At 43.5% G+C, this 17,606-nt stretch overlaps 1 protein-coding gene across 3 annotated transcripts in view; it reads left to right on the forward strand.

Moving 5' to 3' along the window:
• The window catches only part of LOC114876455 (diacylglycerol O-acyltransferase 1), a 76,355-nt gene that overhangs the window by 22,181 nt on the left and 36,568 nt on the right, over positions 1–17,606 (forward strand). For all 3 annotated transcript variants that reach the window (XM_029187955.2, XM_029187953.2, XM_029187954.2), the window contains 2 exons: positions 8,351–8,403; positions 12,766–12,874. In XM_029187955.2, coding sequence (XP_029043788.1) covers positions 8,351–8,403; positions 12,766–12,874 — 162 coding nt within the window. The remainder of the gene's footprint in view (positions 1–8,350; positions 8,404–12,765; positions 12,875–17,606) is intronic.

Here is a 17,606-nt window from a genome sequence, read left to right on the forward strand (position 1 = left end):
TTAATTGCATACTTTACAGCTACGGCGTGATGCAATTTCCATGCGCTCGTGAGCAGCCGTGAATTAGTGTCGAAAGGGTCGTATCGTGTTAAGGGATGCGTTATGACATCATTGTTATAGTTTCATTCTGTCGGAATCTAGGTTCTCTCTTTATTCCCCTTCTTTATGTAGAACACTCATCGAGAGGGTGCTTGTTCATTCATTCCCTGCTATTTTATTCCTCGGGAATGTTTCGACGAACGCAACACGGAGGTTGCATTAACGGTGTAATTGAATTCCGTAGGGAAAAAAGGTGAAAATAATAAAAGTTCCTTCAACCCTGTGTCCATTTCTGCGGATTCACGTGTTCCGCTAGAAGAAACCGTGGAAGTTTAGCTCGGTTGAAAGGGAGCAAAGGAAAACAGACGCAGTTCCGTGGCCTTCCAACCCCTTGCGTTTCTCTCGAAGGAAACGCTTCTCCCCTGGTCGCCCATTGAAAGTGTCCGTTTCGTGGTTTTGTGAGAGTTTCGGGATAGCAAGTTTCTCGGCAACTTAAAGTTACCCGTAACTCAATGCTCGCTGTACACGACTGACGTAACGAGTTAAAAGCCAACGTGATAAGATGCAGAGACCAATCACTTTGCGATTTGCTATGATCTCGTTCTTGGTTCTTTGCCATCATTTTCGCTGGTACCAAGAAATAAATCGTCAAAAGTTTCATCATTCGTAATTGCGTTCTGATTAATGAATATCATGTTACATTGGAGGGTTGAAGAGCTCTTTGGACGAATTAAACATGTATAAAAGAGAACGCCGGTGTGGTTTAAATTAAGCTGGAAGTGACGGTACGGGAACAAAGACAAATTGACGCATGAAATCAATAATTCTTCCACTGTTCGAATCCATTGAAACGACGTCTGTAGTGGCCTAGATTCGTTTCGAGCGAAGCGTTATCGAGCGCAGCTCGTGCGCGAAAAATTCAAGTAATTATCAACGGTATCAGCCATTTTCGGGCAGATTTTTGCCGTAACCGGAGGAATTAATGCAGCCGATGCCCTCGCCCGTTAAAATACGGCCCATTGAAATATATTTTCACCGGCACGGGGCGAAATCCCGCACTCTGAAACCGCGTAAGCGTCGTTAGCAGTCGAAAGTTGTAGCTGCTGGAAAGCCATTGAAAGAAAATATTCGACTCTCTTCTTTTTTCCCTTTTTTTTTTCTTTTTTTTATTCGTTCGTGCCCCTCTTAATGATCGCTCTGGCCGGTCCGCCTATGAAACAATCGACGCCGAGTTGAAGTTCAAAATCCATTCCCCGCGATGTACCAACTCGACGGATCGCTTTCAATCGAATTACGAACGACCAAGGCACGAGAAACTTTGGCGTCGACGTAGCGGCACCGGGAGGCACCCTTTTCTCCCGAAAAAAGTGAAAAGAGAAGGGGAGAAACAAAGGGGGAAAAATAGCTGGCAGACATCTCTCATTATTTTTGACCGACCGCGATGCCAACTTTTCCAGCGGCTCGCGTAATTGACCGCGGATATTAAAATTTTTCGTTTGCCGGCCGAGGTGGTTCGAACAAAAGGATTATAATAAAATCCCGATGAAAAAAAAAATGGGGATAACAAAACGCCACGAACGCTGGCGAACCTAATTCGTTGTTTTTACGGGCAGATTTTGTTCACCCCCCGGTGATCACGGAACATCGGTAATTCGTTCGCATGAGTTATTCACTCCTTCTACAGACCTTTTTTTTCTTAATTTAACTGGGATAAATTTGTTAAACAACAAACTATGGAAAATTTTACTTCGAATACAAGAGTGAATTTTGATCAACGCAGACGCGATTTTCCGTGTAAATCGACCAACATGTCTATGGCAGCTGATTTTCACGTAGTGCATGGGTGTCATGGTCGATGGTGTTCCGTGTATGGGGCACGGAAATGGAAGGGGACGCTTCGCGAATCCCCACGTATGAATTACTTAATCCACCGCCTGTACACGAAGCCTGGCTATAATAATCGAATTAAATGCGAGATTGCGTCTGCGAAAAGCCTTTCACGCGTACGCCATCTGCGCATCCGGTTTAATGTCTATGCCGTGCGACGTATCCGGCTAAATACCCAGGCTTATCAGAAACACTTGTCGACTTTGCGTCGCACAGCCGGTCGGCTTTTCGCTCGGATCGAACTTCAGTTAGCCACGCTGGGATTTGTTTGCAATTTATGGATTCATCGTGGCGATCGTCCGGGATTACTTGTAAAAAAAAGGGAATTTTAACAAATAATATATTTCTTTAATCCTTCGTCAGGGAGAAGTATACGCTTTTATCGTGTTGGCTAATTAAAGAATTATCAATCAATATTGCAAATTTAATATAATCGAATGGTTTAAATATTACATATAACGTAGCTATTAAAAATTTAATGAGAAGATTAAATGGTAAATTCATGGTATTCGTTGTTGTACTTTGTCTGACCATACGTAGTTATTTCTACTGTGGTTGTGTTTTAATTCTTCCAACTCAATGTTTAACGCGCCCTACTTTCTAAAATACAATTTTGGGCCATAATTTCAACAATTACAGTGAAAATAGTAGTTTATTATATTTTAACGCAATTGCATGTATTATGTCAGTACAATGCATCCACGTTGGAAATGATTAATTAGCATTCTCATTTGCAAGTATTATAGAAAGTTAACAGAGAATAATATACATATTTATTTTATGAGACGGTGTTGTAAACCCTGCCACGTGTTACATTTGTAAACCATGGTAGTTAAGGATTAATATATCTAAATTTTTATACATGTTAATCCAACCGGTGTGGCAAAAATCTTAGGTAAATTGAAAAACGTCGGAATAACAGCATGTAAAGTAACGATTACATCGCGCTCGATTTCCATAATTCCACGTAAACGAGGGGCAGAATTTCAGCGTGGTGCGAGAGAGCCCCATCGAAAGTTTCATGTCTGCGGGTACGTTGCGTGTCTTCAAAGCCGATCATTTCTATGGTGTTAGCATGCGTTTAATAGCGACGGCAAAGCCCCGGTATATTATACGTACGCCTTTGCTCGTAATTCGTGTACCGTTGCAAAAGGGAAGCCTTAATTAGTACTCATAATTATTCGTAATTAGCACTCGGCAGCTCCGCGGTTTAGGGTGCTCGTGAAGTTCTTCCGGTTGACGGTGATGCAGCTACCGCCGGCGGATGCAAGAAGAGAAAGGAATAAAGGGCAGAGAGTAACAGATATAAAAAGGGAAGAAGTCGAAATAAAAGTAAGGGTGTAAGAGAGTGCCGAGTGAAAATCATTGCTTTCACTCCTCATCTCCTCAACTGAGTATTTATACCTCGAATTTCCATTTTACCAGCTTTCCTATTTCGTTCTCTTTAATCGCGCCTCTTTTTTCGCTCTATTCTGTTTTATATATCTTTGATCCTGATTCAAGTTCCCGTCATTCGAACGAAGGCTTTAACCCTCCGCTTTCCCAGTCCAGCGAACCATCACGCAGCTCGTGGAGATTTATACGCGTAATTTAGAATCTCGATTCGATATCGAAATTGCTATCGGCTCGAGGACGATCCACGCGAAGGATGTTACCGTTCGATTCCGCGGTTAGGCCATTATTTTACAAGGAGAAGGGTAGAATTTTCCCTTTCAAAATTCACGATACTCGACGATTCGTCATCGGGCTCGGAAATAATAAACCGTAAAATTCCTCGGCTTCTTGGCCTCCGTCCTGACAGTCGTATTTTTTCATCAAAGTTTTATTAAAAACGAAGGAACGTTGCCAACTCGATGTCGGGATAATTAAAATTTGCCCGCTACCAGGGATTTGATCTTATCCCACGGGCTCGTCTCCCTTATCCTCGTTTCCGGCAGCTGTGCTCACGCCATCCCGGTCGAAGGCTTTTCACGAGTTGCATTCGTAACCAAGGCCGGTTGTCGTCGTAGCTCGGCTACCTATGCGAACGTACCACGAGGCGAGACACTCGAGAAGATAGAAGAGACTTACCAAAGGAAAAAGTCTTAATTAGCGGCTGAGATCCGAGAGGTGCTCAAGAGTGGAGGTCGATTACCCTCGAGGCTCTGGATACCGCTGCTCGTCTCGTCTAGTCTCTGTCTTACTCGAGGGAAAAATTTCACCCCTCTACCCCTGCGTCCGTCCCTTTCGCGCTCCTTCCTTTCCCGATGAATTCTCGGAAAAATTTGATCTCGTTAATACGACGGTCGGTTCGTTAGGGAGCAAACTACCGTAGCTCATTAGGAAATTCACGGAGGAATTTTAACACCTGAAACGCTCGAAACTTTTCACCGATGATGACTCGAAGATGCAGAATGTCAAAAAGCATTCGATTTTGCAGTGGTTGTAAATGAAAATATATCCAGTAAAGGGTAGGTGTGAACTCTTTGAGAAGATTTTACAATTCGGAAATATAATCCAGTTATATTATTTTCAGTTTATTTGTTCCTCTTAAATTACGAACAGTTTCAATTGCGAGTTACGAGTAAATGTTCCAATTGAAATTTACTGCCACATTGTTGTTTTATATAATGGTTCTTTTGCGAAGCAACATTTAATATATTTAATTACGAAACGGATTAATGCCCGTTAATGTTTGCTTGCTGTTGAAATATTGCTTCTTTCTCAGCGTACATAGTTCTATTCAAATGATTCGGTAAATCGATACGTGACGCATTTTGTTCCCCTGCACGCGTTCGCTGGTTTATTTACCGTCGAACGCGATTGTTCATTAAAATAACGAATAGCAGGGGCGCGAGCTTATTTCTAGCGGGGGATAAAATTTGATTTTATCAGGGTTGTTGCGATGTGACAACAAAAGGTGTCGAAGAACGACGCTTGCCAAATTGCGATGAAAAATACGACGCACCACGGGCGAGATAAATTCGTATCCCACGTTGATGATTAAAGAAAAAACTGCTCTGTGAACGTGTTTTCGATAATGTTGCAAAGGGAAAAATTGAAACGAAATTTTAACTTAAATGCATATTTTCAGAGCGAGAGTGAGCTTTCCATTAATATCTATTAGCAAGCCGTGCTCGATGTCAATTAAATTTGTTTTCTCTCTGTATCGTCAGCCCTTTCCGTAATGCCAGGAACAGAGGACGGTAAAAAGGGTCGGGACAAGGGATTCCGATTATTCTAAAATATGAACAATCGTTTGTTCTCATTTGGAAGCTGGCCATATACGTCAGTGTCACCTGGCCAATACGTTTCTCGAATTATCCGCTTGATTAGGAGGATGTCGAGACGGGCGAAACTTCGATGCGTATTCAAATAAGGCTGTCGCTTAAACTTCCCGTCGATGCACGACTCGATAACGAATGAATTTCGATCGGTGGCTGTTTCGAATTGACGCGTCAATTTCCATGCTAATTTGCCTCGGTTATACCCATCGCCCTTAAAGGTGCATGCCAGTAAATCGTGACTTTTACCATCGACAACAAAGTTCCATAGTTCATGTTCACGATTCAGCGGAAAAAATAGCGACAGATTTTTTACAGAAAAGCCGGACGGGTGATAATTTCGACGAATTTAATTAACAGCCATTCCAATGGAAATTTACACCCCCTCGTAGTCGCACGGTTTGCCCGCCGCCCCCGGCGAGATATATCGAGACACGTGAACGCTATTTATCCCGTTAATCGACAGTTCTATAATTACCAAATTTTTTACGTGTCCAGTTGCTTAATGCGACGCATTTGATTCGTTGATCAAGCCTATTTGTCTTCGTTCGTCGCGTCGGTGGCGCACGTGCGCGTAATTCAGCGCGGTGAAAGCGAGCGGTCGTTCGAATCGGTCGGAAAAAATGCTGGAAACTCGGGAAACGCGTTCGAATTCAAAGAGCTGGTAATTAGTCGTGGCGAACACGTGTGCCGGTGGCCCGTTGCGAAACAATCGCGTGCCCTCTCCTCCGTGCTTTTTCTCCCGGCTTTGTCCAACCCGAACACGGCCGGTCTCGAGTTTCTTTTTAACCAAAACGCTGGTAAACTCTATTAACGGAATATTCGACGCTATAGAGCCTGGGAAATCTTCCGTATGCGCGGCACCGTCCATTGTCACGTTTAATTGTATCAAACTGAATCAAATATCGAGGGTGGAAGAACGCGTATCATTCGGTCTAACGAACGCATTTTTGAATTCTCGCTGATTTCGACGTTCTTTTCGACCATTCGGATCGTTTCGAAATGGATACCTTGAAAAATTGCACCAAAGGTAATTGGCACGCCGGAATCTTTTATTTAAACCACGGAAATCATAACGAAATCGAACGATTCTTTGTTCAGGGAAATATTGCACAACGGAGTTTTCGATCACTGAGCGCAAATCATTAAACGAAAATCGAGGAAAGTTTATTGGAGATATTACTCGTTTCACGATCTCACCGGTCATGTGCTCTTTCAATTTTCAAACGTCACTACTTTGATGTTTGCTGTTAGTTTTCGCGTGAATTCGATCGCGGCTGATATCGCATGGACGTCAATTTGCCTGTAAAATGACGGGGAATTTTGCATTTCACAGTTTGAGCTCATTTCCTGCTGGAAATTCACTAATTGCCATTAATTCCATTTATCCAGTCATGTGCATCATGCATCGAGTCAACTTTTCTTCATTTTGTACTATTTAAATAAATATTGCGGTAGAAGTATTCCAAGGGTAAAAAATTCGGGTACTCGAACCAATTTATATACTGGTCAAATTTTTGGAGCTCCGCCCAAACCTAAAACAAATTTCTAACTCAAATATGAACCGAATGGATAACTGGTATTTTTTAAAAAGAATTTGATTGCAATTTTCTATTCGTTTAATTTTCGTACACGAATTATATCCTGAAATTTGCCAGTACACCATCGTAGATATGCGAGCCTCAATGGTTAACTATCCCGAACGAACAAGAACGATAAGTCATAATATACCTCTTATCGTAATTAAAACGTCTCGGTTTAATTTCACGTTGATATTCTTGACGGACGCTTTCATTTTCAAACGTTCGTGTGTTTGCGGTTCGTGACCCGTTTCCAGTTAGGATCATGCGACTCTCAATTTCTCGAGTGTGCCTATCGTACGGTTGCATCTCCTAAACTTATTTAAGTTTCGCCATATTTTATCTGTACTCGGAACGAGGGGACGGACGACACTTCGAAGAATACCAGGACGAACAGCCCGAAATGAAATCGTACGCGGTTTCTGTACCTGCGCTATCGCGCTGGCCCGCGTTGATACCCGCGTAATCTACCGAAGTGTTTTGGCTCCATGGATTCTAGAGACAGTTTGGAGAGTGACAAAGGAACGATCGTCGTGAAGTAAAATTCATACTGTACAAACGTTTCGATACCGATTCGCGTGGAAAGACTGCTTTCGCTTGGGATTTAACCCGGGTAGTTTGTAAGATTGTACCTGAAACCATGTTTTCTATCCTGTAACTTCTTTCCACTTTGTCAAGGATCTTGGTGGAGACATGTGAAAATAGGAATCGAAGTTCTAAACTTCCTGCGATGTTAGAAATTTAAGAATCGGAACGCAGAATGTTCTACTGTGCATGGAAAACCTGAAATCAGTAGTATAGTCGGTCATTAGTCAGACATTTAGGAAAACGGGCATTTTTGGGGTCGAAAAATCGAATTTTTCAAATTTTTTTATTTGATAATACATAATATTTAGAGTCAGAATTTATAATTAAAACAACTTTTTGGAAATTATTGATGGACGGAAAATATTTACAAAATTAGGCCTAATAAAAACGTAAAATCACGTTTGTCGGTACTCGTGTTCCTTTTTCTCAGTAATCATTCGATCGGTATATAGACGAATGATATCGGTATCTTTATTGCTTGCTAAATCAAAGGAGATACGCCAAAAGCTGTTATCGTTTTCAACGAGTTCGGTCCTTTACGCGAACTCGTAGGTATACGACGTTCAATCGAACTTCCGTTTTGTAGCGAGCGCTATTTTGGCTGATTTATCGGTGAGTTGCTTTCGTCGTTGCTGCCTCGATATCGGTTTTTCCCTTTCTCTTCTTTTTCCTGTGTATGCGTTATCCACCCCGGCCATTCGAGCGAAGCTCTCGATCACCAGTAGCGTTTATCCTCCCTGTACAGCCTTCGCCGCACGCCGCTCTCTTTTTCCTTCCGTTCGTTTCTCTTTCCCTGTTTCGCACCCTCTTCCCTTACTTTTCGATTGCCTTTTGCAACGTGACATCGCGACGCCGAGCCTCGTCACTCGATTCTCGCAATTGTACAAAGAACGAGCTTTCGGTGACTGACCTTTTTAGAAATTCGTTATTCACCCACCAAGCAAAGATCTATGAAATTTTGTTAATTTTTGTTTCATTTTTTCTCTCTTTCAGATTCCACCGTGCCCGTTGTACTGTGTCTGCTGATCGAAAAGGGACTGTCCGTGGTGAGTAGCTGCATTTTGTAAAATCCTCGTCGACATGCGTTTATCGCCGGAACGCGTATTCTCTGCGCCATGTAATACTCGCAACACAAGGGCGGAAGGATATTAAAAAACTTTCTCGCGTCCAGTAAAATTTCGCACATTTTTTCCTACCACCGCTAAGCAGCGCGGGAAAGAGGTAAAACCGTGCGAACGCGGTGTCGAAAGAAGAGCTACGTCGCGGGACGTTAACGCAGGAGAGAACGAAACGAAAAGTTGCAGAAATATTTTTCACCCTTTCGCCTCTCCTTTTTTCTCCCCGTTGTTCCGCCGGCCAAGAAGCACGCGGCTAAACTAAACTAATAATAATATGTCGGACATATGACGTAGCCAGCGGGTACTTTATGCGGCCACGGGTCAAAATGGGCGAACGAGAAGAAGCAAAGGTTGTTACATTTTTCTCGTCACGTTAGAAAGCATGCTTCTGATTCGAACTCGTTTCTTTTTGCGTCCTTTCACGAATCCATCGTGAAACGTTCACGCGTACCATCAACCTTTGTGGAAGTCGTAAACTGAAGGGAGACCTAGCTATTTACTTTTTAGAAATTAAATTTTTCCTTTACGATCCCTTCAACGCGAAGCCAATTTTCTGGTCAGTAATTTTCTGGCTTTATGAGTTTACGACCCTCGCCTTTCTAAAGTAACGCACAAGGTTTCTGCACATGTCACTTAATGGATTTTGCGAACCTGAAACTGACTCGCTGCAGAGTTTTTACCCTCAGAAAATCATTTTTCCTCCCGAATTAAAGCTTCTGCTCGACGTATAATCGGTTCGAAAAACGGAATTTTTGAAACCCTCCAAATCCATAAAAAAAAAAAAGCGAACGCTTCCACTTAATACCGAATCGTTTGAACGATGCAAAAAAACATACACAGTGCTTTTCGGGAACGTTTTATTTGATTTGATTGGAATAACATTGTGTATTCTGCCTTTAGCTTCCTGTTGAACTTTGGGCACCTAGAAAATATTGAAACTCCGGTGGAAAGAATAAACCGTGTTTATTGCCCGTGAACCCATAGTTTGGTTAACAATTAATCCACCGTCGAAAATTATTTTATTGAAAATTCCATTCTCCAAGCTATCGAAGGAAATTCTAATCGATATAAATTGAAAAGCGTAATAGATTGCAAATAAAATTGATAACGTAGGATTCGCTGTCAAATCAATTGGTTGTTCGAAGGGTCTTCGTCGAGGAGATAAGAGCGACGGTATTTTTCCCAGTGGAGGACAGGAGGATACAGGGTGTCGTGTACGAGGACGAAACTTTATCTGAACCGATAATGGCGAGCTTAACGCGGAATCTGTCCTCCTTCTCTTATCGTAACGCCATAAAGATGGTCAAACCAGCCGATGAAATGCGCGCATGGGATTTGATGATCGGCGTACCACGACGATCGCGTTTGAAAACGTTCCTCTCCTCCGCGTCGACGCGAATTAGCAATGTTCGAGCTAACGTCTATATATGTTATATCGTATATTCCCCTCGGCGGTGACGTAAATACACGTCTACCGTGCGGTATCGTGTCAGCGTAAACATTGCTCGTGCTGACTCCGTACCGCAGGGGACCGCGACGTGCATCGATCAGCGCCATAGAAATCCACGTCTGTGCGCCTGAACTTTGTGCAATCCCATGGAAAATTGACCGGAAAATTTTTCAACGATAATTCTATGACAAAGAAGAAAAGCAGTATTCGAATAAATTTATACGGTCTCCTCCTTTGGACGCAGAGGCCATTTCTGTATAAACTAAATACATTAATTAACTTTGCAACTGTCAGGGGGAAGATAAATTTCCTTCTCGATCAACGATCCGTATAAATTTCCTTGAATCGGTGTTTCGCTCAAAGTACCCAAAGTTCGTTGAAATTTAATCGGATATGCACACAAGGGTGTATACTCTCGAACGATATATTTAACTTGTAATTAATACGTGTACCAGCCGAGTCAGCGGTCGAAATTACATTCTTCTGGAAGCTAATTTGCTGGTTGCTACAAACAGAGCCGGTACCAGCCAGCTTGCTGAACTTGATAATTACCATAGCCTGATTAATCGTCGGCCGCTAATCGAGTAATAATTTGGCTGATGACGATCGCATGGCAACAACGTTGTATGAATAATTTGACGATACGAATAATCAGCGGGGAGGGTATGAATAATACGGAACGAATTAATCCTGAAAACTAACACGACTCTCGACGGCGTAACTTTCAATCCGAGCCTGGTCTCGTATCAATTTCCACAGGGATCTGTCTCTCTATGACGCTGGAAAACGCTATCGAGCGTGAAATATACGAGAAGACTGCAAAAAAAAAGGATATCGAAACGTGGCATTAATTAAAATGCAAATGGCCGCGCGAAGTGGTCGGGTGTGTCGTAAGTAATGCCACGGTTTTACGAGACACTAGTATCGGCTCGGCTTTTACCTCGCCTGATTATCCCGATAGATCCATTTGTCTCGATTAACACGTCCTATTAATTCGATCAGCCGGAATTCCATTTCCTGTTAATACCTTTCCGTCCCTCGTTCGTTGGAGCCGATCAAAGGATCGGAACGGGGAATCGTTATGCTCGTCTCGTTCGTTCCTCTTTGTTCGCGAAGACGAACGGAATCGCGTGTTGCTGGCCAGTGTACGCGGCTGAATGTTTCGGCCGTGCAATTTGCCGGACCGCGCTTGAAATTCATGGTATTCTTTTGTCTCGCGTAATTGGGTCAATCGCTTGGTAAATATTTGCTTTCGCCTGGTTGTGTTGCCGGTTCAGTTTGCGCCGGTGGACAAACGAGCCCACGATCCTTGTAAAGCTACGTCGATCACCGAGTCGGTCCACGAAAATCCCATGAAAATTCGAGGGATCAACGTGATCGCGTCCATCTCGAAGGAAAATCTCGTGATCCTTCGTTAACGTCCTTGTCACAGAACATCCAGCTCCCTGTCTACCTTGAGTATTTCGTGCTACGTAAATACGGAATGCGTAATGAATAGTCGTCCTTCTTCTTTTTCTTTTTTTTTATCTTCTTTTGAAACAGCTGGAAGCAAACGGGGCAAAGCAAACGTCGAGGCCTCGGTCGGAAAATATAACGCGGAAGCGTGCCACGGAATATTTTATATCGCATGAAAATGTTTCATCGTGGTCGCGCCGTTTGTTTCTCTGCACCATCGGCCGTTACCATCGTGGAATCGTGCACGCGTGCACGCGATGTTTTATTAAGCCAACCGGACGACGCGTTTGAATAATTAAACGGTTTAATTTCTTATCGGACTCGAAACAGCAGATACCTTATGTATCCTCTCCATTCATTTTTTAAACATCGAATGCAATGCGGCAATTCGTGACCGGTTGTTCATTTCGTTCGCGAGCACTTCTGATGGCAAGTGATGGAATTTAATATTGTTATAAAACACTGAGCTCCGTTTTATCGAAAGCGGATGAATATCTCGTTGATCGTTTAGTACGGAGAACTACCCAAGTGTTACACTCACTTATTAATGAAGTTATTCAAAATAGAATATAGAATTTTAGTTTAGAATTATATGGAATTTTAATTATTCAAAAAGAGACAAATTATCATTAAAAAAAAATTTTTAAAAAATAATCAACGGGAACCAAGGATTTGAACCGAAGACCTTTAGATTGCGAGTCATGTGTTTAACCACGCAGCGGATCTATGGCTCGCAATCTGAAGGTCCTCGGTTCAAATCCTTGGTTCCCAACATTTTTTTTTTGTTTTTAATGATAATTTGTCTCTTTTTGAATAATTAAAATTCTATATAATTCTAAACTAAAATTCTATATTCTATTTTGAATAACTTCATTAATAAGTGAGTGTAACACTTGGGTAGTTCCCCTTGTAAGGTACGAATCAATTTTTATAGTACCGAGTTTGTAACTTTTTCATATCTTCAATTGCATGAGCAATAATTATAAAGAAAAAGTGAAATAGAGTGCGAGGGGATAGCCGCGTCTTGAATTCGGTCGGACACCTCGGTTCCCGTCACGCCATGTTTAAACAAGCAAGCCTCGTAACGGCGGTAAGAACGTTTAGTTTTGCAGTGGATTTCGCAACACACGTAGCCGGATACGGTGCCTCCGCATGGATAATAAACGACTTTCGGTAGTTCAACGGACTGCGTTTCGGCCTTCGTATTTTGAGAAGCTCACGGGTTCTCCGACCATTTCAACTGGTCGCGTCCACTCCACCCCCTGAGAACGAGGCTGACTCGTTTCCCGTTTCTCCCCCCTTGTCACCCTTGTTCATGTTACCACGCAGCTCTCTCTGCAAGCAACTTCCGCTCGTAACTTGTACCTCTCTATTTTGTGCCGCAGGATATCATAGCTCACGGGCCAGGAATGGTGTTCCACGTCGTAAACCTCATCGTGATGGTTCTGGTGCCGATGGTGGTCATCCACGTGAAGGATTCCGGATTCAGCCTGTGTAAGCGCCATTTTACGTATCATTTCACCGGGCGATTCTCGACATCGCGGACAAGCGATACCGTTCCTATCGCAATGAAATATTGAAAATATCAAACAATACCAGCTGCGATATCGCCGATCCGACGTAATAGCGACAGTACTTTCGTCGACGTCGCTATTAAATTACTCGTCGTCGAAGTTTCCCCGTGAAATCTTTCGTTATTGCGTAAGATTTGCGATTGACACTTTTAATTTGAAAGACTTAATTAAGCGTTAGACGCATTCTTGTTTGTCCGGCGAATTAAAACTTGTTTACCAACGATTTCCAATTCCGTTCGTTGGAATTGGATCAGATGTTTCCTACGGTCTTCTTTGTCAACAAAAATGGTATTTTTTATTCTCAAAGTCGATCGGTTCTGTTCGAATTGAACAGGAAACGTAGGCAATATCGCCGCTTAAAAGGAAATAGTACCGTTGATGGCGTTTCGTTTGGGGAAAAAAAATGGGATAAATTTACGAGAAGCTATCCGGTATGGTACAATTCAATAATCTTGCGAATCGTCTGCACAAACGGTAAAAATTGGAAAGCATGCTGCCCCTGAGAACGCACAAAGACAGGAATTTCGAATCGAAACTTTCATCTAGGTTGAAACTTTATAGCGTTCCACGAATTGCGAGCGTCGGTTCTCTTTTCACGCGAAATTGGTGTCCACTGAGCTGTTTAATTATCGAAACCCTATCGCGCACGATGCTCGTTGCACGCGGTATTTAATTTTCCGCTACGAAGAATGCCATTAAATCGAGCCGACGGATGCTTTTTGAATTTTTTTAATTAACTTTGTCCGAGCGCAAATCGACCGGCTGTTTACCACCTTGGCCGAGAGCACGGCGCGCCGTACAAATTGTCAATATACGCTGATTAACGAGTTATCGACGATTTACACTCATTAGCGAAAATTTTCAATTTTCGAACGGTTTTGATTAGTCGTTTCCGGCCGGGACGTCAGCTGAGGCCGTTTTAATTCTCGTTACGGTAGATTCGCAGTGCCGTAGCAGCGTATCAAAAATTCTATTTAAATGCAATACGAACGGTGACCCGTGAGACACGATGACCGAATGTCATCGCATATGCACACGGATGCAATTACACGATGCATCGGTTGATCTATTATCTGACGACGGTTCGATTACGCAGTTGTTGGATTTCGAGGATTGAATCCTTAAAATTCTCGTTTTACGCGAGTCAAAAATGAACTCGTTAATCTAGGAGGTTTTACCTCGATATCTTACTTCGCACAGATAGCAAGTAAATATCGCGTGGTAAGCAGAGGCAGAAAAATGCTTTCTCGCCGATCGGATTCGGTCGCTAAAGCACCTCGCGAATCTCAATTAAGAGAGATTTTATTGGAACGTCTTTCGGGGTAGCCGGAAAGCGTGCGAAGCGATCGAAGAAAAAGCAATTAAAGAGTAAGCGCATCCAAGAGTCCGTGGAAGGCAGTTCTCTAATTAAAGGATTTCAAATTAAAACATCTTCGGCAATGGACGCGTTCTACGAGTTTTCCGTCTCGATCGGTATAGCCCCGACGAATTGAGAGCATCGTTTTTTAACCTAGTGCCGTGAAGTATTATGATAAGGAGGTCGCTTAAAGTTTTACAAAGATTTCCGTGTTGATTAAAGAACCTCGGATTAAAAAAACAAAGTGAAGAACAGGCGAGAAGCCGATGTAACAAGACGCTTCCACGTCTTCGAGTAATATTAATAGCTTCCAGGATTTCTTGTCGAGCGATGGAATTTTTCATAGCTCGTCCCGTAGTAATTTCTGTTTGGAAAGAACAGAATTTTCTAGTGTATCAAGAACGACCTTTTCTTGCAGTAGCGAATAAGAATCCGTAACCTCGTTAGATCTGAATCTTGTGTTACCTATTATTCGAAGGGCTTCCCTTCGTTTCTTCGGTAACAGTAGTCAGCCTTTAGTAACAGAATATTCTGGGATCGTGGTATCCGTTCTAACGAACTCGTATTATTTAATACCGTGTGAAGATAGTCGTCCGACAGCTGGGAGTATCGCGAAAAGTAGAAAAGAAGGCGAAAATGGAATGATAGGGAAGGTCGTAACTTCGAAGAGAAGTCGACACAGCGTGACACGTGAGCCACGGTAGAGATTCATACGTCAACTAGTCGCTACATCCGGTTGTGTAAGCGCTTCTTAAAAGTTCTGAAGTCCCGTGCGAGTGTGCCTGCAGTCTGGAAGTAGTCCGTGAAGTGGTTGTACCGGGGAGTAACAGAGGCTGGCACGGCCTCCTTTTCTTCTTCTCCGTTTCTTTTTTCCTTCTTTCTTCGCCTTTGCTCTCCTCGACCTCCGCGACACGCGAAACGACTCACGTACGCGAAAGTGTGCACTCGAAAAAGCGTGTACCCGGTCGCGCAGACAGCCTAGATCCCGAGGTCTTTGCGCGAACAGCAAACGAGTCGCTGTGTTTCAAAGCGGTTTTGTCTTTCGATTTACGGGGAACGAGGCAAAGCAACAGCCCCGTGCCTCGCAATTATCGACGAGCAGTTTTATTCGAGCTCTCCCTTTACCCGGGACGGAATTAAAGACGTCAATGCTCGCCACTTAACGCTGTCACGCGGAAAGAAGGGCTGCCTTTGCAGGCCGGTGTAAATTTAATGAAACGGCTGCCTTCCATTTGTCGCGGCTCCGTTTAAATTGCATAAAGCGACGAGTGATTTTTCTTATAGCCCCGGAAAGTAACTGGCAGCGATTCGATGGCTCTGAGCGACAGAAAATTATAGATCCGTCCTATCAGCAGTAAAAGAACATAGATTTCTTTGAATTCCAGTTTTTTCAATGATCTTGTCAAATTCCGAATGCCATCGGTCTCATTCGAACGGATTCTCCGATCGTTTGTTTCCTTCGATAATTACCGCTTTTTACGACGGATCCGCTCGGGGCGGTCGCTTTTCCAGCGCGACGAAGGGAAGGGTGGTTTTTTTTTTCGAAAAAGCACAGCTCGCGTTCGATCGACGATTTAATTCTCGCGCTCGTTGCAGTCGGTTTCAATGACGGCGACGTAAAGCAGGAGATGCCGGCTGAAAGCCGTAGGATTTCAGCGAGAACAGTCGAAACAGGGCCGTCAACCCTCGTAATTACGAAGCCTGTACCAAAAGTATTGACGAACGGTCCACCGTCGAATTCCATTCCGGTTATCCCTGTCCCGCGTACATTGTGCTCCCCCTTTTTAACGTGTTCGGGAACACGACACCCGGTAGCAACGTGACATCCAGCTATCGACCTACGCCCGTTTCATCCCTCGTTCTATCCACCCCCTTCCTGTGTTCGCTCTTCGTTTCTCCTACCGTCCACCATTTCCACGCTCGCATAGCTGGCGCCCGCAAATGCAATAAAAGGCGTCGAGTGTTTACTCGCGCTGTTAAGTGGTACTCGGTATCATATTGTCGCGGAACAAGCATTCTCGTCTTCGCACCGTGATTGGACGCGTGCACGAACCGTGACGGACGACTGACAATTTCGGCACTTTCTTGTCGAACCGAACGCGAACAGGGAAAAATCGTCAAATGGAAGAACGATGTAGAATCGAGCGAAAAAGGGAAGGACTGAAAGTGCATCGGTGCTGCGAAATAAATCGCAGTTTTATCGGGATTAATTAGGCTGAACGAGGTGTATATTTGTCGAACGATGTTTGAACGCTCGCAGGCCGACTACGCTGAAACGCGTGCTTCTATAATCGCATTATCGTGTGTGCGAGTTTTTAGTTGGCCATTGGGTACGCGATTTAATTGCGGCAAATTATTGAAAGACCAGGCACACCGTGTGTATCAACCAATACGTATATTGGTTCAATTGTTGCGTTAAAAGTGTAACCCTTTTATTTAATGTTTCTCTCCTTTTAAATTTATTGTTCTATGATTTATATTCGTGTGAACTGAACGCAAATATTGTTGACTTTTAAAATCATTCATTGAAGGGATGCAAATATTTTTCTGAATAACAGTTTCCACAGGTTTTAAAAATACTATCGTTTGACTGACATTCGTGTTTTCGTTCCACAATGCAGAGAATGTTTTTTCCGAAAATTTTCCGTCTCTGTTCCGTCACTGTAACACAATAATCGCGGAGCGTGCGAATCATCAAGCCACTCGGATTTGCACAATTCCAAGCGTTGTTGTTGCAAATTCTTGTGCAGCTAGGTTTTACGCTGTCACCGGTGAATAAGTTCGCCGGAGCTGCGCGTGTACGCTTGCATTCTAATAACTCTCCTACGCCCGCACTCTTTCAATTTCGCCCTCGACCCATAAATTCGTCCCGAAGTGTGCACTCTGCACGCATCCCGTTTCGATACGCCGTCAGCCCAACATAAAGTTGTAACGAGCGTCGCGACACCCTCGGCCCGTAAAATCCCCAACACGTACTCGCGCGTACACCGTCGGGTAGGATGGAAATGTAATAACGTTGAAGGGGAACAAAGAGCTGAACCGGAAGCAGCCTCTTTTTCGAATCAACCGACCTCGCGCCATATCGTCGCTCGTCTGCCTGGAAAATTTCATCGTCCTCGCCTTCCAGCCTGTCGTACGTGTTAGCGGGAGACACGTTTGCGTTAACGGGGCCTAAAGGCGACGGAGAAAGGAAACGGTCACGCGACGTATTTCAAGATCGTGCCTCGAATAAAAGACGACGACGTTCGCTACTCTAGATCGCAGTCAGGGTGCTACTATAGTCTTCTATAGAATA

Source organism: Osmia bicornis, chromosome 14, assembly GCF_907164935.1.
Source record: "Osmia bicornis bicornis chromosome 14, iOsmBic2.1, whole genome shotgun sequence".
NCBI classification, from domain to species: Eukaryota; Metazoa; Arthropoda; class Insecta; order Hymenoptera; family Megachilidae; genus Osmia; species Osmia bicornis.